The following is a 23,488-nucleotide window of genomic DNA, read 5'->3' as shown; positions in this document are numbered from 1 at the left end:
TTCTCAAAATGTTAAACTGTTGCTTTAAGCTTTCAATTTAAAAACTGGCCTCTTGAGTCAAACCCTGCACAGTAAAAGACAAAAACCCACATGAAGGACTAACAAAACTCAGCAGATCGCATTCAGTGTGGAAGGAGGCTTCATATTTGCTGTGAGTTCTGCTCTTTTTCACATTCAAACTGCCTCCACCTCATGCAAACTGACACTCAAAATGGTGATTTTCCTGTTTGGTTTCCTCTTTTTATGAATGAAGGCGGGGGTCATGAGCTTTAGTCGTTTTCTGCTCTTAACCACCAGGGGGTAGAGCGACATGCGGAAAGAATAGCCTCCGATCTCTTTACCCGGTCAGGGCTGTGTGTGTGTGAGAGAGAGAGAGTGTGTGTGTGTGTGTGTGTGTGTGTGTGTGTGTGTGTGTGTGTGTGTGTGTGTGTGTGTGTGTGTGTGAGAGAGAGAGAGAGAGAGAGAGAGAGAGAGAGAGAGTGTGTGTGTGTGTGTGTGTGTGTGTGTTCGTGTCCCCTCACAACATAAAGGCGACGTTCAGGGCGAAAAACTTGCGATTCATGGCATGGAGGAGACCGCGGGCGGCCGCAGCCCTCCGATCAGTGTCAGCTTGGGCGGATGAGGAGCAGATGATGGTCTGAACCCGCGTCTCATCGAGCCGAAGCACAGCCTCTTCTCGCGGCTCGAGTGTCCTCTTTTTTCTTCCCTGTCTTCTTTTTCTTGTCCTCGGTGAAATCTGACACAACACCCGCGGGTTTTCTCTCCGGTTCGGATGGCTGATCGAGGCTAACTGTCCCGCTTGCGTAGAGGAGGAACATTCGTCTCTGATGCCTTCAACTTTGGGCGAGAGGGACAATTCCTGAGCCCCGTTTTTACGCGAGGAGACAGACACAGACATCTCCGTCATCTCCCACTTTCATGAGAAGGACTCGGCGCGGCGAAAGGTGATCAGAGAGCAGACGGGGACCATGGCAGCTCCTCTGTCGGCGGAGGAAGAACAGGTAGGCCTGAAGGACTCTCTCTGTGCTACACGGCCCTGAGTGTTCCAGCCTCGGCCTCACCTGGAGCTATTTTGGCTATGCGCGTTGCGTGCGCGCACCGAGGCGAGCGGCGACGCATTTGTTGCGAAACGCTCCGAAAGCAGAGCGGAAACATTGTATCGATCTCTGGCGCTTTATTGCTTTCGTTGCATCACCGTCGGTTCCTTTCCAGCGGCGGAGCTGAAGCGTTGCGAAACAGGCCGAATGCGTCAGTCGCCACGGGGGTAAAACGTCCATGTCCGCCCGTGGGTACGGACCGAAAACGAGCCTGCGGCCAGGGGAGGATTTGGGGGAGAGTTGGTAATGCTGACTGGTTCCACATTTGGCCCATTCAGGAATGTACGCAGTGTAAACTTGGTTCATTCTGTCGTGCTCGTAATGTGGCTCTGAAAAACTGGCTAAACTGTAGCATCAAAGTGCTATGACGAGACATACAGTCAAACATTTAAACTGTTGTCAAGGACAGGATCATTTTACTTCGTTCTGGATGAGTTTCAGCCTACTTCTTATAATGTGAAATATTTCTATGAACCTAAAAAAATGTAAAATTAGTTTGGATAAGTTGATCTTTTGTTACATCACTGCATAGATTATAAAGATTTGGGTATAAAAGCTGAAAACTGGTCAAAATTAAACTTTTCTGTTTAAAAAATAGCCAAGTCATCACCTCACTCATATCATGTGTGTAGATATGGTTTTGCATGATATAGTGAGGAAGTTGATAATCTCTCACAAATCTTTCATCTGCCGATTAGGTTCTCAATTTATTATTGATCTAAAAAATAAAAGTCAATAGTAAAACAAAAAATCTGACTTAACAGCCACAAGTTATTCAGTTCACCTAAACTTAATTTGAGAAAACCAGCAAATATTCACATTTGAGAAAGAGGAACTAGAGATTTATCAGCATTTTTTTCTTTAAAAAAGTGACCAAAATGATTACTGGATTGTTAGAATAGCTGGAAATCGATTGATTTCTGTCCATCGACTGACTGACTAATCGTTTCAGTTGTAGTTTTGCAGTACGTGCCTTTATTTTGAAGGATTTGCTTAGCTTACTTTTTAGATTCAAAGATTCAAATCTGAATCTTTCCAGGTAAACGTGTTTTTTACTGAACTCATATTTATTAGTATTCTCTAAATATACAAAGTGCTAAGTTAATGAAGTCCATGTAGATAAAGTAATGCAGTGTAACACAGCAGTCCTTCAATAAATGCTGTACACTGCAGCCTTCATGAAGGGATAGTCCACTACAGAACATTAGCTTTAGCTATTGGTACCTAATAAACTGGCAACTGAGTGTACATCAGAGCATTTGTCTTTGTTTGCAGGTTAACTGTAACCAGTCAAAGCTATAGTGGCATAAACTGTAACAAACCGAAGGAGAGTCGTTGGAGCTTGTACGCTGTTCATTTTGTGCTCGGTTTGTACAGTTTCTTTCCAGCCTCCCTCTTAAGTGCTGGTCATGCTCGTGCCTTCTCTTCCCTCTGACTCCTCTCATCATCTGGCCAGCAGAAAGCCTTATCTGGCTACTCCATTTCCTGTGTGAGCCAGGGCCCCCGCTAGGGTACCGGACGCCCTCATTACATCCACAGCCTTGTGGGGGGTGTTTGGTGTGTGTGTGTGTGTGTGTGTGTGTGTGTGTGTGTGTGTGTGTGTGTGTGTGTGTGTGTGTGTGTGTGTGTGTGTGTGTGTGTGTGTGTGTGTGTGTGTGTGTGTGTGTGTGTGTGTGTGTGTGTGGCAGGGAGGCTCTCTTGGGAGCATGCACGGGTGTAGTGGAACTTCATTCTAAAGGCAGCTGTTAAAAGCATTTCCACTAGACTCGGGGGAAGGGGGGAGTTTATGAGTTGCAGCGTGTGTGTGTGTGTGTGTGTGTGTGTGTGTGTGTGTGTGTGTGTGTGTGTGTGTGTGTGTGTGTGTGTGTGTGTGTGTGTGTGTGTGTGTGTGTGTGTGTGTGTGTGTGTGTTGAGTCTACTCCCAGGAAGCAGTGCAGTGAGAGAAATTGGGGAATAGGGAGAGTGACGTTATTGACTTCCTGTTTTGGTATCGACTCGTGCCAAATGGAACTTGCTGAAGTGAAGAGAAAGCCGATTGGCAGCAGCGTTCATATATTTGTAAATAGATTAGCATAGCATCTGTAATCAAATAGGCTCTGGAAAGACAATGTCAAGGGCAGCCATGAATCCTCTTAAAACCTGATAATAAAGAGAAGTGTCAGCCCCGTCTGGGGGATCGAGGTGTAATCGTGCTGCTGCCACCGTCTCTCATAACCCTTCAACTGAATTTCTTTCTTTGTCACCATGTACAGTGTGACTCCCTCTGGCTGGTATGTGAATACAACAGACAGCATGTCAATATTGAGACATTAAAGTGTCCAACAGCTGACTTATCTCTGTTGTCTTATATATATCATGATATGGCCCAGCTGTAAATCAAACATTATGATAACTCTTACTTTCAGAATCAGAAACACTTCCTGCAGCACTCAACATACCACTGTGAACAGTGAATTTAAAACTATAGTCATTTTAGCAGTGTGAGGCAACAACAGATAAATCTCATCATTTTCCAGGAGTCTTTGCACCCATACTGTGAGTTGTTTTTACATAAAAAGCCTGAATAGAATATGGTGGGATGTAGCACAGTGTCAAGGCTGTAGGTGGCACAGATCCCAAAATGTACACGGAGGGTCCATATGATGAGAGCAGATAAAGATGACCCTTCGATAAGCCAGAGTGAAAATCTGTGAGCAAGTTATGATTTTAAGGAGTTATGTGTGCTTCACAGAGTGGAAGGCTATGAGAAAACAAAGGCAGCTCCTGCATGTTTACTCCATGACAGAGGATTGATGACAAAATGATGGTGATTGATTAGTGTCTGAAATCTCACTACAAAGTAAAATACTGAATGTCATTCGTACCCTTTAGCAGCAAGTACTCTGGGTAGGGTCAACGTTTTTGGACCGGTGGACTCAGTGTTAGGGCTGTTTGGCCAGGAACCAACCACAACTTCAGCCACTAAGTCACTGCAGAGCAGGTTCCCACCTCAGCGAACCTAATCAATTAGTCATCGACTGTCAACACCACCAATGGACAACCCCTGACAACTAACAGGATTATGTAATGTCAGAAAGCGCTTGCTCAGAATGTCCCACTCAGCATTTCAGAGCAACAAACTGAGGGCATAAAGCCAGCAGAAGCAGTAAAGACTTGTGATCAGATATTGACCAATTCTGTACTTACACCAACCTCTCAGTTTATTAAGGTTAATGTCAGGCAGCGTGAGCCAGAATTAAGTCCTTTAAAATTTGTAATCAAGAACTTCGAGGAAAAAAAATCTCCTCCCGTATCAGAACTGGAGCAAGTCAAGCAAATATTTATGCATCCTCCAGGAACTGAATAAGTCACTCCTCCGCAGCGAGTCTTCCAACGCAGTCTGGTGTGCTATCATGAAAACAAACTGGCTCATCCTCAAATTCCACTCTGGCGGATATGGCCCCTAGTGCAGAAAAACCAAACAAGACTGGCTTCTCCAGGAACAGAGGGTCACTGCCTGGAGTTGGCAGGCTCTCCTTAAAAGGCTAAGAGAGAGAGAGCAGCTGTCAGACCATTGAAATCTTGGAAACCCGAGTGTACCTGACAGCAATCTGACAGGAAGTTGTCTTTGGCCAACACCGAAGGATTAAGGCTTCGCAGTGCAACAACAAAGAGCAGACAGCCCACGTTCAACAGCACTTTTGGGCTTCATGTTAAAAGTACAAAAGTTCTTTGTCTGGTAAAGTCCAAAACATTTCCTGACAGTGATTGGGATGCTGTCTTTGTAGATCCACAGAAAGCATGGAAACAAAATACGCGTTCTTTAACCGGTCTGTTGCACAGAACCATCTGGGAAGATGTCCTTGGAAAGTGTTTGGAGAAGAGCAGGCAAAAAAACACTTGGCATGTGATTGGCTGAACCTTGCACAGGCTAACCAATCGGATCAACGACACATGATGTTGTAGTAGGACTCTCGCTGAAGCCATTCAGGAGACGAGTGAAAACATCTTTTCCTGTTCTTTGTTCTTCCTTCAATGAAGAAATACCCTCCAGTTCTGAGGGAACTGATTCTAGAGCAGCTTCTATGCTACCCTCTTCAGGTGCTGCTGCTGCTGCTGTTGTTGCTGTTGAACGTTAAGTTGCTTCTCTCACAGTTGTAACACCTAAACCACCCCCACAGCTGTCAGTAGTTCCTCATTGGATGGTGATTGGTCCAAAATGACTGCTGCTCATCCACAAACATGTAACCTGAAGCCTGTTAAGATGGATTATTGCAACAAATCCAGCAGCCTCACAGGGTAAAGCATTCTTACCCCCCCTCCCCCCCAAAAAAACCTTGTTAACCTTCTCACCAAATACATTTTGTGAAGCAGCTCCAGATATTATGTTCTGTTAATATCACATATCAGTCTCACTGAGCTTTTACTAACTCATTTCAGTCAGGCAAATGATTCCTCTGCGTGCATACAGAGTCCTCCATCTTTGTCTCGTTTAGTAAGTTGACAGTTTGATTTTGCAGCAGTCCAGTTTGAACCAGCTTGAACCAAACCCACTTTTAAAGGATTGGAGATTTAAGTCAGTAAGTCAGCCATGGTCAGCAATTACCTGAAGCCCTGAGTCTTCACCTTCTCTGTGATTTTCCAACCAGACCAATGGCGCCAACTGATTGCACACCAGCTAAATTCACTGCATAATGGAAGAACAGTAGTGAGCACACCAGTGACCCAAAAACACATGTTGCTTTGCATTTACGTTTGCAGATTTTCTGTAAATTTGGTGAATATTTGCTCTAATGTTAGAAATGCTGCATCAAATAGAGATTTAGGTGTGTTTCCATCAACCTGACCCAAAGGTTCCAATGTTTCAGCTCATATGAGACCATATTATGATGTATGTGTATTATTAAAGTATGAGGCTGATCCTACCGTCATGGCATATAATCAACAGAAAAAGACAATAAAATTGGCATCACAGTTATTTGTATGACAGTTAATTGTCAGCTAAAACGTCATAATCGCAGTAGCCTTATTTAGGAGTGTCATTCAGTTAGTCAGTTTGTTTGAATATAATATATATTTTAGGCCACTATTGTAGAATCTGCCTGAAATGTTCAGAGACCCGTTCCCAAGCTCGGAAAGCAGAATAACACCCCTCCACACTTTTCCCCATGAGAATCGGATATGAAGCCACGTCAGTCCTGTCAGGTGCAATCATCCCTCATCCCTTGCATGTTAAGACATCTGAACAGAGCAGAAGCTGCCGGCCCTCCAGTCTGTGAAAGCGCTGGCTTTCCTGAGGAGAGACAGTGGCATCCTGTCTTTAGGCTCGGGGCTTGTCAGTGATCGTTTTGTATTCCCCAAGAGCCGCGGACTCCCAGAACTTGACTTCCTGTCTCCCATGCTCACCCCACCGCCGCTGCGCCTCACCAGAGAAGCGGAACCCTGTGTTTAAAGTGGGAGCTTTCACTGCCTCCTCTGTCGCCTTTTGACGATTCACCGGGTGCTGACTCGCTAACTCTGCGGGTGCTGAGGGTGGTGGGGGTGGGCTCCTGGGGGAGTGTATAAGAAGAGCAGAGGGGAGGACAGGAAACCCCTGAAAGACTGCTGGCTAAATACATAAGTTGTTCACAAGATGGGTGGAAGGCCTTCATGGTAAACACATTTTCAGAAAGCAGCATGTGATATGAATTTAGATTTGAGCAAGTACCTTACTTGTATTTGATTAAAAAAAGCATTAAAACTAATTACCTTAACTCCGCAGCCGCCCCCCTCAACTCTCAGAGCTTTTTAGTCTTTAAGTTCATTGTTTTGCCTCCACAGGCTGCAGCTTTACTCTTTTTGTTCAGTCTCACTGCTCTCATAGTGTCGATTTTGGCCTCAGGACAGACACAGTTAGCCACTAGCTGGTGAACACTGAGGCACATTTAGTAGCTAAACTGCTAGATTTGTGACTTAGTGGAGATGAAAACAGAGCTAACCAGCTGACCAGAAACTAAATGAATGCTAATGTTTTTCTGTAAATAAGCAACTGTTTGCCTAAACTGATATTTTATCAACTTATCTGCTGCCCCTAAGTGGTCAAAGAATCAGTTGTTGCAGCTTTAATACATATTATACTTGAATACTTGGTGCACGCTTAAAAAAGACCTTTTTTTATTTGTGTTTTACACAACTTTTTTGGAATCAGGGTTGCACTTCAGTTTCACTAAGACTTGATATGAAGCCAGATACTAAAAAACAAGCACTCAGTTCTTTTGCTGTTGAAAAAATGTTATAGGGCTCTAATTAATGCCACGTGATCTCCAGTAATCCATCATAACGCCAGTCTTGTTTTTAGCTCTTTTGCACTTGAGGTTCTTTCCTGTGGCTGCAGCCAGATTTCACAAGAAGCTAATTAGCATCTTCATCCTGAAACACGTAAGATGCACATGTGTGAGCTTTACCATCACAGAGTTTGATGGTCAATTAATCACTTTAATCACCGCACATCGCTTGTTTTGTTCCAGTGAAGAACGGCCCTGTTAGCTGATATCTCAGCATCTGACTGGCTTTACTGCAGAGAACTATAAAAGTCTGAGGATGTTAGTGGCCATTATTGCTGCTTCATGTCATAAACACCAGTGCAGCAGGATTCCATCTTCTTCTCCTCTCATGCTCCAAACTGGATGTTTTCTGTTACTGAACTAAATGTTCCTCTACGTGCTCCTCATGGCTTCCACAAAGTGCCAAAACCTGCCCCAAAATAGCTGTGTGTATGCATTCTTCAGTGAGCGGGGCTCCGATCATCCTTCAGACTATACAACAGCACATGAAACACTATCTTAGACGTCTCACCAGGCCAGAAAATTGTCAAATACTCTGTGAGGCTGTAGATAGCACTTCCTCTGAGGATGTATCAAGTTTAAAGCCAGTTTCACTTCCTTCCTGTTTGACCCTTCGATTATGGGCGTACGAAGTGTGTGACCACATCTGTGTCTGTTTCAGGCTACCAGGCAGTTTCTGGAGGAAATCAACAAGTGGACCAGTCAGCATGGAGTGTCACCGTTGTCCAGGGAATTGGCCGTCAAGTTCCTCATGGCTCGCAAGTTCGACGTCCTGCGAGCCATCGAGCTATTCCACAGCTACAGGGTAAGAAGAGATGAGGCTCATGGAGTCTGAGCATGTTAGTGCTGGATTCAACTGCTAATATTTAGTGTTTAAAGCAATATTTGTTTACACATTTTATACACGTTTTCACTCTTTTGTTATGTAGTAGAATGTGCAGAGCTCCTCAATGCATCGGTGTTAAATAAAGAACATCAGTATTCAGGTCCTTTACTTCAGTAAAAGTACTAATAACACACTGTGAAAACACTCCACTCTGAGTAAAAGTCCTGCATTCAAGACCTTACTTCAACAAAAGTATCTGAGTTTTAGCAGAAATATTTACTCAAAGTTCTAAAAGTGCTCATTGTGTAGTAAAATTGTTCCTGTCAATGTATTATTATTATTATATATAATGTTTTTGCATTAATGAGTATATTACATTGTACTGCTTTAGATGTTTCAGGTATTTTTAGCTGCTTTATATACTCTTTGGCAGTTTAATCTACAGCAATGCATCGTATTCTGTCCCGTGAGAACCACAGATCTCTAAAAAGTTTCATGAGGTCAGAAAAATGGCCTGTTTTCAGCTTTGTGACGATACATTTTCAGGCTTATTTATCTCTCTGGGAGAATTTTCTCAACACATAAAGGAGCACTTAATCCTTCAGTTTATCAGAAAAATTCAAAATCAACAAGTGTGGAAATACGTGGTTTTCACTGGACAGGAAGAGTGTGAAAATTGTAATCTGTAAAGTGACTAAAGCTGTCAGACAAATAGAGTGGAGTAAAAAGTACGATAATAGTCTCTGAGATGTAGTGAACCAGAATTATGAAGCTGCATAAAATGTAATGTAAAGTACAAGCACATCAAAATAGTACTTAAGTACCACTCAAGAAAGTGGTAGAGAGCAGAAAAGTGGGGGAGCGTATGGAGTAAATGTACTTAGCTGCATCCCACCACTGACCAACTCTGTCTCCATACAAGACTCTTAAGTTCAACAGTTTATCTGATCAAAGAGTAAGTAAACAAGCCTGACCATTCAATGTGGACTTTTTTTTAACTTTATTTTCATTGAATTATTTGTTTTACAATAAAACAGAACATTTAAATACCAAAAAATACACAGATGATCAAGTGGAAGCGGGCAAGGGATACATGAGTCACAATTCTAGCAGTTACTGTCTGTAGGGACAAGAGGTAGATCCAGGGTCATTTAGTTCCAGCTCATGTGGACTTTAAATACCCAATATTACAAACACAGTTTGGTTGGGCTCTGCGAGTGTTAAGGTTTGACACTCAGCGCTGTTACACTAAAGTTGTGAGTGCTGCTTGGCCAGAAAAAGAGACACGTTAGCCTTTCTCATCACTCTGTGCAAAGACGTTTACCTTTATCTCGCTCATGAGTGTGTGGAGGGAAACCTCAGTGACAGTGATGCTCATGCCATCTGGTTCAGCCTGAACCCAGAGCTGCTTCCTGTAACATCCAGTTAGAGAGAGGAGGAGGAGGAGGAGGAGGAGGAGGAGGAGGAGGAGGAGGAGGAGGAGGAGGAGGAGGCGAAGGCGAAGGCGAAGGCGGCGAAGGCGGCAACAACAAGTGTCATTAGGTGAACTAACTGTTTTACATGAGCTGACTCATCTCAACCTCTAACTCAGGTTGTTTTGGATGAAAATGGTTTCCAGTTTTCTGTAACCTAAACTTAGAATCATTAGTCATTAGTCTTTCTGTTTCAGTGTTATCGAAATAATCTACACCCACACTGGAACAGTCTTTCTTTTCTTGCTCAATAGACTGCTTATCTGCCGTTATTTCCACTAATTGTATAACATTAGCCTCTTGTTGGGGTGACGATGATGACACAACTGCAAAGTCTGAAACGAGTTGTTTCTGAGACATAACTGCAGTTTACCACCGTGTGGATTACTTCATATGGACAGAAATAACTGGTGACCTATTACAAACGGATAATGAAGAAAATCAGCACGACATATGATGCTACTGCAGCGCCTGGTTCTATCTGGTGCATTTGAAATCTGTCTGCACCAAATGCAAATGTTTGAAAGCATAGGGTGGCAGTGAAACAACAGATGCAGGCTGACCGGGAGGCAGAAAGGTGGAGCATCTGCACCGCACCCACAGCACAGTAACACAAGGCCTGTTTCATTGAACAAACGTTCTCAGAAGCCAAGCGAGAGATCGCCTGAACAGATGCACCAAAAACCTGAGGCCAGACACACACACACACACACACACACACACACACACACACACACACACACACACACACACACACACTCAGGCACACACACATACACAGAATTATACACCAGGGGGATATTTCAAGAAGCAGCATGCAGCCTTATTCAGCTTTCCACTGAATTCAAAGCTTATCACAAAATAAGCGCTCGTTGGTTGTTTCAGCTGAGGTGCTGAGTTATGAGGTCAGAGCAAATGAGGAACATGGTTGTGGGTATGTTGGCCTGCATGCAAACTAACGGCAAACATAATGATAGAGTTATGTCCGATAAGAGGGCTGGGATGCGGATTCTCTGTACATCCGCTCCTTTGTTTCTGGGATCCTTTGCAGCTTTATTGAAGCATTAGGGGCACAACAGCTGTGCATCTGCACTGAACATCGATGATCTTCTCCTTTTCATTTCCTGTTTGTGTGTCACGCTCCTCACCACCTCCCCGAGGAGAGCCGTAAATTGAAACACAAGTTTAAAGCGTGTACAGCAGCATCCTTTATTGGGGCGTCGACAGGCCACCTGACTGTGCGCCACAGCTGAGCACAAGATGAGCAGAGCTGGAGGATTCACTGACGGCAGAATATAATCGAATGTAGCAGAGAGAAGATGTCTGTTCCCCGCGTATCACTGAAATAGCAGTTGGCGACCTTGGTGATATTATTACCATCAAACCGGAAAATGACGATCAAGATGAAACCTGGAGGGCAGGGCCTGCGGATCAGACTGCGGGTCTCATTTACTTTATGACCTCAAAATAACATCGAGATAATAACATAATCAAGACCTTCTCCTCCGAGCCATGTAATAACTACCAGGGAGTTGAGGATAATGTCTCATTTTGTCCCTAAATGGTCTATACAGCTGTAAATAGCATTCTGGCCAAATTTGAACATGCAAAATGGGATTTATCTGCTCAGATCTGCTCCGGTTTATCCACTGCAGCAAACGGAAAGTTCCCAGACGTCTCGCGTAGACTCTAATGACCTGAATAGCTTCAAGACGTGGCAGGATTTTACCACCTACCTTTTAGTAAAGTCGCTTCAATCACCAAGGTGGGTTTTTATTTCTGCAATGAATAGCTGGCCTGCATAAACGCAACTCATTTATGAAAGCCTCGAATGTGACTTTGAGAGGGATTAGTCTCCCCTGCCACGCCACAGTTCATTTAACTCGGTTTAATGCTGCGTCAGCACCAGGAACAGAGGCTGGGTACAAGTAATTTTGTCAGAACAGACCAAGGGGGAAAGTTTCCAGGGAAGTGCTTGTTTGGTGGTGGGGGACGTGCAGACAGGCCAAGCTGGCACTCACACTGAGGTGGTTGGTAATGCGAATAGAGCCTGACATGAAAAATCAGTGTTTTTGTATTGTACCGTGTACTGTTACTGCTGCACGAGTACTTTCAGCTGAGACTTCAGCTGTATTTTAATGAATCACAGCTCTTAGATAAGCCTTCAAGAGCCGCATATACAAAAAAAAGTTGGCGGTCTTACATAAGTATGTGTATATTTATTAAAAAATCACAAATTCACTTCTCTTGAAATCGGCACCATTTTAATCCTCTACAGAACTGATTTCAGACCAAAAAGCTCTTTGAAGAACATAATATAACACGCAAACAGTGAAAAAAGTAATTCTTCCCAAAAAGGGGGAAATATAGGTTTGGCTATTATTTATTTATTATTTCAGTCCAAATTTTGTTTTTCATTTAATCTCAGGGGGAAATGTCATTCATATGTGTGTAATGGATTATCCCGCTATTGTAACGCCACAAAGTTCCATCTTTGAAAGAGTCAAACCACTTTATGGTTCTTTGCTCTGGTGGTTAAGAGCATGCAGGACAAACAGGAAACAAAAAGGAGATCAGCTACCTTCATGTTACTCGCCTGATATACTTAAAGGAGTAGTTTTGGGAAATATGGTTAATTTTTTTTTTTTTTTGTTTGTTTTTTTTGTTTTTTTTGCCAAGAACTAGATGAGAAGATTGAAGCCACTCTTGTTAGCCGCTTAGCTTAGCTTAGCAAATAGACTGGAAACAGCTCACCTGACTCTGACAACCTCAAAAACTCACTGTGTTGGAGATGCTGTTTCAACGTGTTGTATCTGTGTTTTGTTCTATCCATACAAAAGCTTCGTGTAAAAACGACACTGGATTCAATATATCATCATTTTAACCAGTCATCATCAAACATTTGCCTTTGATACAGCGTCATCAGTCATTCTGTACACAGAACGTGTTGCAGTAAAACATAAAGTCTATCTGCAGAGCTCATTGCTTGGATCATGGCTGCCCTCCAGAGTGATAAATCCATTATGTTTTTTTGAACTGCTTATATCCATACATGTTAGTCTTTCTTTCATATTTGTCTTCCACTACCAGTATCACATGATTAATTAAAAAGAGCAAAGAATAGAAGAGCTGCAGTAACTGTGAGATCAGTCGATCAATCTTCCTGATCAAAAAGCCTCCTTGAAACAGGTAGGTTAGGTCATGGTGAATTCTATTTGTATACCGCTTAAACACAGTTAAAGAAAGGAACTGTAAATATAACAGTAAATGGAAATGCTTGGCTCACAGAATGAGTTCAAGAAACTCCCACACAGCCTCCTTGTGGGGGGGGGTGGAAACCTTTCAGAGAGGGATCCTCCTGGCAGGAAAGTCAGGCGTGTAATTCTCTATTGTTCACAGAGAGGAATTCACCTCAGAGTTGACGGCCTGTTATAGTCAACTCCACAGCCTGACTTCACCTGCTGTGATCTGTTTTCTTCAGGAAACACGTCTTAAAGAAGGAATCGTCAGACTTCAGCCTCAGGAAGAACCTCTGCGCTCGGAGCTGCTCAGTGGAAAGTTCACTGTGTTGGTAAGAGTCTCCCAGAAATCTGCTGTACATGTGGCATCCCTTTAATGGAAAAAGCCCAGTCTGACGTCACGTTATAGAACAATTAAAGGATAAGGCAGGCGATATTCTAAAATTTCCTTCTTATAAACAAACCAAAACCGACACTGAAATAATCCTACCGACAGATATTAACGTGTGTATCTAAAGCCTGATATACTGTCCCTTATTCCTCTGTCCCATAGTCCTCCATTGTTGTACAGAAACTATTAACAAACACTTGACGAGTGAGAGAGATTTCATCCCTAACAAACGCTGTTGAGTGGCATGTGCTAAAAACCACAGTGCCCACCTCTTTCAGAAAACTACGTAGCCGTTTTTAAAGCTGAAACTGAACAGGCAGTTATCTGTTTTTACCTCTTCACATCTTCAGCACTTTAAAGATTGTTTGTGTATCAGGATGCGTTACCTTTCATACATTTAGGTCCTTCTGGCCTTGTCAGGGAAGCAGCTTGGTTTGAGGATCAATCGATCAGTATCTGACACTTCAAAGGTCCTGACCTGCTTACGTAATGAGCTCACTTTTCCTTGTCAAGAAGGTTTAGGGCACAAATTCTAAAAGCAAGTTCTCATTGTCAGGAATTCAGGGTCTTTATGGGGTGTGAGGTATTGATTGACTGATGTGCCAAGTGGATATCCTGTGCCAGATAAATTTAGCCTTTTGTCAGCCAAATCACAACCATAAAAGATGCCCCCCCTTCTAGCACACACTCCCCCCCGCCGCGTTTCCCCTCTTCCTTCCCCATTGACGTGCCACAGTGGCATTGATGCTGCACATCCTCTTGTCTGACGTCGGAGTTCTCCAGCCTCAGCAGCGGGCTTCATATCCTGTCTGTGGTATTTTTAGCCCCGTGCCCAAGAACACAGGCTTATTTGCTTACAAAGGACGGTGCTGTAGTATCTTTGGTCGGTGGCTTCATTCAAGTGAAGAGCCTTTGGTTCTTTTGACACCAGCAGCCTGAACGCTGATCAGATTTGACATGAAAAACATGTTCTGTGTCCCTCTCAAGGAGAAAAAAACGAGCTGTAAGACCTGCCGTATCATTATTGACAAGAATTGTTCCTCCTGCTGAATTGTTGACAGCCCTTTTTGGCAGCGTGCCAGTAACCAGCATATGAACTGAAGTGCCCCCCTGTGGTCATTGAGCATCCTTCGTCTTTGCACAGCCTCCATTTGGCTGCCTTGTTGACACACTTTAAACCAGCCCCAGTTAACTCCTTCAGGTGGTTTAAAAGTACTCCATGATTTCTATGAACAGCACATATAGTTGGAAGTGAAATGCTGGTATAACCTGTTGGCTTGGTGTATTTCAGAGTGTACGGGACCCCTCGGGAGCCTCCATTGCCTTGTACACAGCCAAACTTCATCACCCAAACAAGACAGGTAACCATGTGGTGCTTCAGGCCCTCTTCTACCTCCTGGATCGGGCCGTGGAGAGGTGAGGACAGTGGTTTTAGGTGGATAGTCTGAATAGAAAAGAAGCTGTGATTTTTGTTTGAAATCATTGGTGAAAGATTATCTAACCAACACTGAGCATCCAGTTTTTCTTAGAATAATATATCTTGCTTTAGCATTGGGGTCTTGTGCAGCATTTTACTTAAGGTACCTATCATCCTCATTTCATGATTCACAGATCAGAAAAAAAAAAAAAAACACTTTACAGCTTCATTCATGGATTTTTGGTGAAACTGGATGATATTTCATGGAGGAAATAACTTGATGATTTATGGACTTCATTGATGGACAGATAGCTTTATTTGTTGCTTAGCGTGTTAGGCCTTGATTCACTGTGGCATGCAGCTAGTTAGCTCAGTTAGCCATGCAGCTAATTAGATCAGTTGGATTGCAGCTAGCAGTCATGTCAGCTGACTCAGCTTGGACTGGGAGATCTGTCCATCAGGAAAATCACAATCAGGCAGAGCAGCCACAGGACATCAGATGGAAAACCAGGAAATATTTTCTCCATAAAATATGATCCAGATCACAGTCCTGGTTGGAGCTGCTGTAAATCACCTCAGTACAAACAGACTGGCTGAGGGGGTGGACGGGCACGTCCCTGCACTTCTGCTGAAGCACATGACCAGTAAACAAGCTGGCGACAAGCTGATGACAGATCGTGACAAAAACAGAAAAAACTGAGTATTCAGAGCAGTCTGAAGCCTAAGTTATTTGCTCACTGGAATTACTTTCACATACATATACCTTATTATTGTATGATTGTACACATTATACTGTGAATATGAGGGAAAACATTATCGGCCCCCTTTAAACTAGAAACCAAATACATTACCCTGCTGATTTCTGAGTAGGTTAACAAATGTGACTATTAGAGCTTGGACCCTCTTCCATGGCAACTATACTATCATTTCAACATGCGCATTTACCTGCATGAGTTAGTCGTTACCTGACCTATTTGTTAAGATATCTGAAACATTATGGCAGAACTCTGCACTTCTGTTTGCCCCCAGCTTTGAGACCCAGAGGAATGGCTTGGTGTTCATCTACGACATGGCAGGGTCCAACTACACAAACTTTGAGCTGGACCTGAGCAAGAAGATCCTCAACCTGCTCAAGGTTGGAATTACAGCGCTGCATCTTAACATATACGCCTTGAATGTTTTTATACATGTACAGCAAATGCCAAATAAAGGCAAATATCTGAGAAAATGAGGTGCATCCTCCTGAGAATACTATACTTAAAGAGGCAGGCTGAAAACGATTCACTCCTTTCCAGGGTCTGGTTAATACTTAACAGGTGAGTTATGTCCTTCATCCTGTGATGAAGCAGATTGATTAAATCAGGGTTAGTGTCTTCCAGGAATTTAGCCCCCGTCCGCTGGGCAAAATGAATGGCTCACCAGATGGTTTGACAAGCACAAGAATGATTTAATCCATACACCGTCGCTGTGTGATACTCAAGGGTTGTGCTTATTTTGGCAAGTATGCCTACATCTGAGTGATTTGTGCTCTAAGGATCTAACAGTATGTCAGTCTGGAGTAAGTAATACAGACACTTCAGTGGCCACAACAGCTTCAATGGCATGTATTTTATGCCCCCCTCAACAAAAGAGCACATTATGGTCTAAATCAGGACTTTTATAGAAGAATGATGTAAATTCAGTTGAATGTGTGATGTCAGTTGTGGTTTGCTCTACATTGTGCTGTGCTCTGTCCACCAGGGGGCATTCCCCGCCAGGCTGAAGAAGGTGCTGATTGTTGGAGCCCCTGTTTGGTTTCGAGTGCCCTACAATCTGCTCAGCCTGCTTCTCAAGGAGAAACTTAGAGAGAGGGTAAACGGAGAGGCTTTCTATACTTCTTCCATGTTTATGATAACACATTATTAAGAGCTTTGAATATTTCTGTTTAGTTTATCTGGACTGGTATACAACGAGTGAGCAGGCAAAACAGTGTCATTGATTGTTTGAAGTGACCATTTGATTAGGAGGTTCTCTCCAACCACTCATTCAGCCTGCTGCTGCACACGTCCCTGGGATGTTAATGCCTTAGTCAGTGGGTTGATCATCCAACCACATTACTGTCCTCGAAGAATTTCATTTGTATGGATTTCTTAAGAGACTGAAGACAAAGAAACACTGTTGGACATGAAAAAAGGAAAACCACATAAAAATACTAAACAACCAGATGATTCCAGAGCTGACGGAAGTTTTTACCATGTGAACGTATTCACGTCATATTTGATTGTTGCATGCTGAGCACAGATTTGCCCTCACAGAGTCCTGGCCTCCACTTTCTCTTCTAACTCCAGGTTCAGATGGTGAAAATGGCCGAGCTGCGTCAGCACCTCCCCAGAGACTGCCTCCCCCAGCACCTTGGTGGCCTGCTGCCTCTCGACGCCTACAGCTGGAACCAGCAGCTACTGGCGGGCCAGAATGGGCGGGTAGACCCAGTGGACGAGCTGGTGGGCATCCCAGTGGAAGAAGCTTCCATTCACGTCCCCGGACCAGAGTCCATGCGCCCACAGGAGCTGCTGGTGCACCTTGGCCGGCTTCAGCGCTCAGGCATCCATCAAGAGTATGAGGAGCTGCGCAAAGAGCCACCGCCTGGAACCTTTCACTGTGCACAGTGAGTTCACAATGGCAGCAAAATATGTCAGCTAAAGGTTTCAGGGCTAACATTCAGAGCTCTGGGTTTTTATTACTGACATCAGACTCTTATTACTTTCTGTAAAAGGCAATGAATCTGTTTACTTTTTCTCAGGGAACTTTTACACACAATTAGTGAACAATTAGAGACACTCTAGAACTGTCCTTGTTTAGGCTGCTTGTGTTCATTGAGTGAATAATTATTGTGGACCTGAGCTCGCACAGGCAGACTAAATGGTATGAGCTAAAATGATCACTTAATTGATGAATTGATAAACATAAAGTTCATCTAATTTGATGGTTCCAGTAAGTTAAACGTAAGCCTTTCAAGTCTGTCTTTGTTTTTTATGATAGTACATTGAATATATTTGGATTTTGGATTGCTGGCCACATAAAACAAGCAATTTTAATATGCTGCCTTGGCTTGGAAGTATTGGCTTCAGCAGTAAGTTTCATTGGTCATTTTTGGTCTCACCTGTCTACAGAGCAGCCTACAATCAGGAGAAGAATCGCTACGGAGATGTGCTGTGCCTTGATCAAACAAGAGTTCGCTTGAAAGCCAGAAGGAATGAGGTTGGTGTGTTTTAATACGCTACGTGTGTCAGTGTGTCATATCAAAAGGAAAAAACTGCCAGTTCCATTCATGGTCATTCTCAGCTGCCAAGAAATCGTCAGCATTTTGAAAGGCTGCCACGCTGCCAGTGTTCTGCTGTGAGCGAGCTGGTATCTGTCCAGCCTCACAAACCAAAGTATTTTCATCCTGTTATATTTACTCCTCTAAGATCATTTAATAGTCTATCAGCCCCATGTGGGCTTCTTGAGCTAACATATTACTTCAGATTTTGTGAGGGTTACTGCCATCTTTGTAGCAAAGCTTTGTTGTTCCCACAGAGATCAGACTACATCAATGCGAGCTTCATGGACGGCTACAAACAGAGGAGTGCGTACATTGGTACTCAAGGTATGACACCTGTCACATGTTTTTAGTTAATGCTCTCTGGATACTTAAATATTAATTTGTGTTTTTACACGAATGGTTACATGGATCTTTTTGCCAAGAAAATCAGTAATTTTGCAAACAAAATGTCAAGTTCCTGTTGTAACTAGGCCAAAAAGATATATAGGGATGTGGGTTCGGGTGTCTGGACAACTGCTATATCTGCACAACATTTAACCAAGAAAATTGTCAATAGCAGTGGCCCGAGCACCAAACCTTGTGGCTCACCGATGTTAATTTAAAGGAACAGTGTTCAGGATTTAGTGGTATTGAGTGATGAAGTTGAGGATGAAACCAACTGAATACCCTAGTTCACCCTCTCTAAAGCTCTCTAGAGCCAGTGTTTGGTTTGTCTGTCCTGGGCCACTGTAGAAACATGGTGGTTTTGCCCATAGATCCCCCTGAATCCTGCACACTGGACCTTTAAGAGCATTCAGAGTTGATTTGTGGAACCTAGAAAACCATAAATTGTGAGTGTGGTCCTGTAAATGACAGTGTTTTAGGCAAGATGTCAGTTTTGTGGCAAGTACTAATTTTCTTAAGATGTCTTGGGAGAATTTCTCAAATGGACACAATAAGCTGGTGAACCCACAGGTGCTGGATAAACATACAACGTTATACACTGAGGTCAATCTGAGAACAGAGAAGGGTCTCATGTCAAAAAGAAAAGACTTTCTTTGTTCGTGTTTGGTACTAGTTTAGCTCATCAGGCTGCTGTTCCATACAATCTAATGAACATGTCATTTTAATGTGCTTTCAATGTCTATTCAAATGTGCAGGACCACTGGAAAAGACCTACGGTGACTTCTGGAGAATGGTCTGGGAACAAAACGTGCTCATAATCGTCATGACAACCAGGTAATGTTGAGTCAAAAAAAGTGCCGGTTTCTCCCTTTTTTTTAAGGTTAGTCAGAATTCAAGCTGTGACTTAAATGTATTTAATGGAACGTGTCTCTGTGCTGCAGGACAGAAGAGGGCAGTCGGAGGAAGTGTGGACAGTACTGGCCTCTGGAGGAAGGGGGGCAGGAGGTCTATGGCCATATGGCAGTGGTTAACCAAAGGGTTGACCACCACACCCACTACAACCATACCACCCTCGAACTGCACAACACTGAGGTACAGCCATCTACCACTGCAATGAATATGTCCTACAGCAGGACAGAGCGCATCAGGGAGGTTGTTCATGTGGCAACAATATTCAGTTTGTCAATGAACGACTTGGGGAAAATAAAAAACACACACCAGGCACATAAGCAAGCAGAGTAGAATCAAAGATATTTTTCAGTGGAAGTTCTGGCCATCAAATTGCGAGTGAGATCCATTTTCCTCTCGTTATCTGGGTCAGATGGAAGCAGGATAAGTAATGTAGCCCAGACGTCCTTTTCATACCGGAACCCTGCTGGAACTATTTCTTGGCGCGGTGCAGTGACTTCAACATGACTCGTCATCACCGTGACGTTGCCAGTACCAGCAAAGACTCCAGGAAGTCCTGCTTCAGGCCAAGGAGTGGTTCCAACACATAAGCTCCCGTAAAACCACGTTGTTTTTTACATTTCTGTCTGTCTACGGATTGAACAAATGAGATGCATCGTTGAGTGAGTAAAATTTAGAGGTGTTATTTTTTTTTAACTTTGCACTTTCAGATACTTTACTTGAGTAAGAGTAGTAATACCACACTGTGAAAATACTCCACTACAAATAAAAGCCTGCACTAAAAACTTTACTTAAGTAAAAGGTGCAAGTAATGTAAAAAAAAAAAAAAAAGTTTGAAACAATTTTTTTCTTTTATCCATTCAGACATGTGAACAGAGACAAGTGAGTCATTTCCAGTACCTCAGCTGGCCCGACTACGGCGTTCCCACCTCAGCAGTGACTCTCATCGACTTCCTGGGAGCCGTGAAGAGACAACAGAGGAAAATGGTGAAGGCTCTGGGGCCTCAGTGGACGGGCCACCCACAGGGACCCCCGATGGTGGTCCACTGCAGTGCAGGGATTGGGAGAACAGGTGAGATCCTGAGATTGTATCTTTCAGAAGCTTGACGTCTGACTATTAGCGCACCACAAGAGTCAGGCTGCCTAAATTGTCCCCGCAAAGCTCAAGTGGAGATCAGAGTAAGCGCTCTGCAGAAACAAGCATCATCCACGAATGTCTTTTCATGTAAAGTGTAATCGGTATCACCAGTGTTGTCGTGGGTTTTTTAACCAGTGGGAAAATGTCCACATCGTGGAATCCCCAGTGTTAACACTTCAGTAATCCTTCCTTTAAAAGTGTCCCACTAACGAGCCCTGTTGTTGGCAGGTACTTTCTGCGCCCTGGACATCTGTCTGTCCCAGCTACAGGACGTAGGCTCACTAAATGTTTGCCAGACGGTGCGACGCATGAGAACACAGAGGGCCTTCAGCATTCAAACCCCGGACCAGTACTACTTCTGCTACAATGCCATTCTGGAGCACGCCCAAAGGCAGGGCCTCCTCCCAGCCAATCAGTGAGCTTCGGCCCTGACCTCCCAAACCAGTCCATAGTCTGTTAACCCCAAGCCGTGTTGTGTGACCAATTAGTGAGGCCAGGAAAGTTAACTTCCTTGCAGAAGCTGTCTTTTAAACTAGGCCATTCATCATTTGCAAGCCAGAGCGAGACCAGACAGTGACACGAAAAGGCTTGAGCGCTGACGTGACGGCGCTGTAGTGTGATAACACTCTCGCTTCCAACTGTGTGACATTTTGTTTCTTGCTGAACAGATCTGAAAGAATGAGGTAGCGTGAACAAGCTGCTCTCGTGTTATGCAGTCTTGTGGTCTGTGGTCAGGCACGTTGGCCGAAGCGATCGAGATAATGCTCATTAACCTTTTTGTTTATTGATCTGACACTTTAAATCAGTGGTTTAGGGGACCTTAAAGGAGTAGATCACCCCAAAATAAAGATTCAGTCATTATCCGCTCGTCCCATAGCATTTGAAACTCTACTAAAGTTTGGAAGACTGCAAAACTGAATGAATTTCAATGGCATTTCAGTCAAATTCTCCTTAAATCCTAAAGTTAACATGGATATTGTGCACCTTCAACTGCTGTATAAACGTTTTTTGTGGACGCCCCATATGCACAAATACTGTACACAGACGATATCTCAATTAAATGCATGAAGTAAGCACTAAAGTTCATTTTAAAAGAGCTGAGATGGAACCACAGTGGCTAACTTTTATGCTTTTTATTCACAAATTGTGTTTATGGGAGTTTCAAGTGATGTGAGACGAAAGTAACTGACACAACTTTTAATTTTGAGGTGAACTGATCCTTTCACAAAATGTTTTTATTCCATCTTGAAGTCCACTGTTATGCAACAATAATAAGTTTTACTTTTTTCTTAGGTAAGTTTTTACACCTCCTGTGTACAGGTTGCTGTAGTGCATTTTTAGCACATGGTATGCCACCTTGATGGTACGAGCTAGTTCTGCATGGTCTCAGGAGGTGAAACTGCCCGACTCATTGCCAAAAAGAAGCCAAGAAGTTGTTGGGTTGTGTTCCTTTGAGGTTGCATGATGCATTCTCCTCTGCCTCGGTAAAAAACCCCAGACTGCAGTAAAGAGGAGCAAAGCATCCAAAGAGATCAGGCCGTAAACTCCCCCCTGTGATCGCTCATTGAATTGCTGAATTCCTCTTTAGTTTTTTGTTGTTTTTCCAAATGCATCCACTGAAACCTTCCATCTCTCCTGAGTTCTGAGATTTCCTGACTTGCAGCACAGACAGGGACCAGCGTCCAGACCGCCTTTGCTCACTAGCAGTGCCATCATGCTTTAGTGACAGTGGGAATGTATCACCAAGCGCCCGCACACATGCACACGCACGCATTTAGAGTCTGCAGTGATGATGTCATCGAAGCGTACATCTGTGGAATTCATCGGTTAAGACCTCACGAGTAGTGCAATACTTTTTTCTTTTTTACACACAAATCATGTCTTAGCACTTTTAAACAACTATTCCCAATGTGCTCTGAGATTAGTCACCATCGCAATAGAATGGGATGACAAGTAAAACTTAATAGTAAATCCATAAGTCTACATGTGATGCTGGGACAACTTGATTGTTATTAAATTTAGTAACGCTTAAAACATTTAGCGACATTTTGGACTTCACTGTAAACATCTGCATAGAGCTTTATTGGGACAAATCAAGAGGATTTTACAGCGAAAGCAGAAATTAGTGACTGAATGGCTGAGTAAGCATGCACAGATCTGTGCCTACACCCTATAAAGTCCTTCTTGGGTGCTTGAGAGTCAGAACTTTTGTCTGAAGTATATTTTCATTATTAATGTGTTAGTTTAAGTTCTACAGACTGTGGTTGTAATCAGTGCTTTCATCTGGTCCCAGTATCTTGCCATTATTGTAGAGTACATGTACAAAAACTGAGTGTCTGTGTCATATGTTGCATTGTGTTGTTGCCGGGTGGAAAAAAAACAAAATGTGTTCTTTACTACAGAATTCATATTGAATTTGCTTGTAGTGAAGCCTTTTTAAGTCTGCCATCCTCATGCACTCTGATTTTCAAATTATTTTTCCTTTCAATGATGGACGCAAAATGTGCCCTGTTTTATTTTTCTATTGTATTCAACAACTGTTTTCATACGATTACCCAGGATATACAGTTATCTACATTAATTTTATATTTGTTTTATTATAACCTGTTTCTTTATCATTCGTATGACTATTGAATCAAGCTATACTGTATTAAATACAAACTATGTCAACATAAACGTTTGTAAAGGTGTGTGTTTTGTTGCATGCTAAGCTGAATTAGTAGAACCAAATTAGTAGAAAACTTGACTCACTTTTCAGCAAAGCATCAAAAAGAGCATGTAAGCCTGTAAAGAGCAGAAAATCTAAAGAAAAGATGCTCATGAATGGAGAGATAAGACGTTAAGTCAGATCTAATGTCACTAAGAAGAAAGGGGCTCGATGAACAATGTGTGACTTTGCAGTTCCACTAAGTAGCAGCACAGCGTTTTAGAGTCTTTTAGCTGGTTGTTTTGCTGCACTCAGCCTCATTTCCAGTTGCAGCAGGCCACTGCTCTCAGCAAATATTAAACCCA

The 23,488-nt window shown here is 43.1% G+C and overlaps 1 protein-coding gene across 1 annotated transcript; it reads left to right on the top strand.

The window, feature by feature from the left end:
• The first annotated feature begins 387 nt into the window (after nt 1–387).
• Nucleotides 388–23,028, top strand: ptpn9a (protein tyrosine phosphatase non-receptor type 9a). Its single transcript, XM_070971973.1, has 13 exons — nt 388–1,001; nt 8,061–8,204; nt 13,179–13,268; nt 14,619–14,743; nt 15,774–15,879; nt 16,485–16,595; nt 17,072–17,388; nt 17,894–17,981; nt 18,300–18,369; nt 19,185–19,263; nt 19,371–19,521; nt 20,203–20,410; nt 20,705–23,028. Exons 1-13 carry the CDS (start codon nt 969–971, stop codon nt 20,893–20,895), a joined length of 1,713 nt encoding a protein of 570 aa, XP_070828074.1. The 5' UTR covers nt 388–968; the 3' UTR covers nt 20,896–23,028.
• The last annotated feature ends 460 nt before the right edge of the window (nt 23,029–23,488 follow it).

The sequence above is a fragment of the Chaetodon trifascialis genome, chromosome 10 (assembly GCF_039877785.1).
Source record: "Chaetodon trifascialis isolate fChaTrf1 chromosome 10, fChaTrf1.hap1, whole genome shotgun sequence".
NCBI lineage: Eukaryota > Metazoa > Chordata > Actinopteri > Chaetodontiformes > Chaetodontidae > Chaetodon > Chaetodon trifascialis.
The sequence above is the reverse complement of the archived record's forward strand: the minus strand, read 5'-3'. Positions and strand labels throughout refer to the sequence as shown.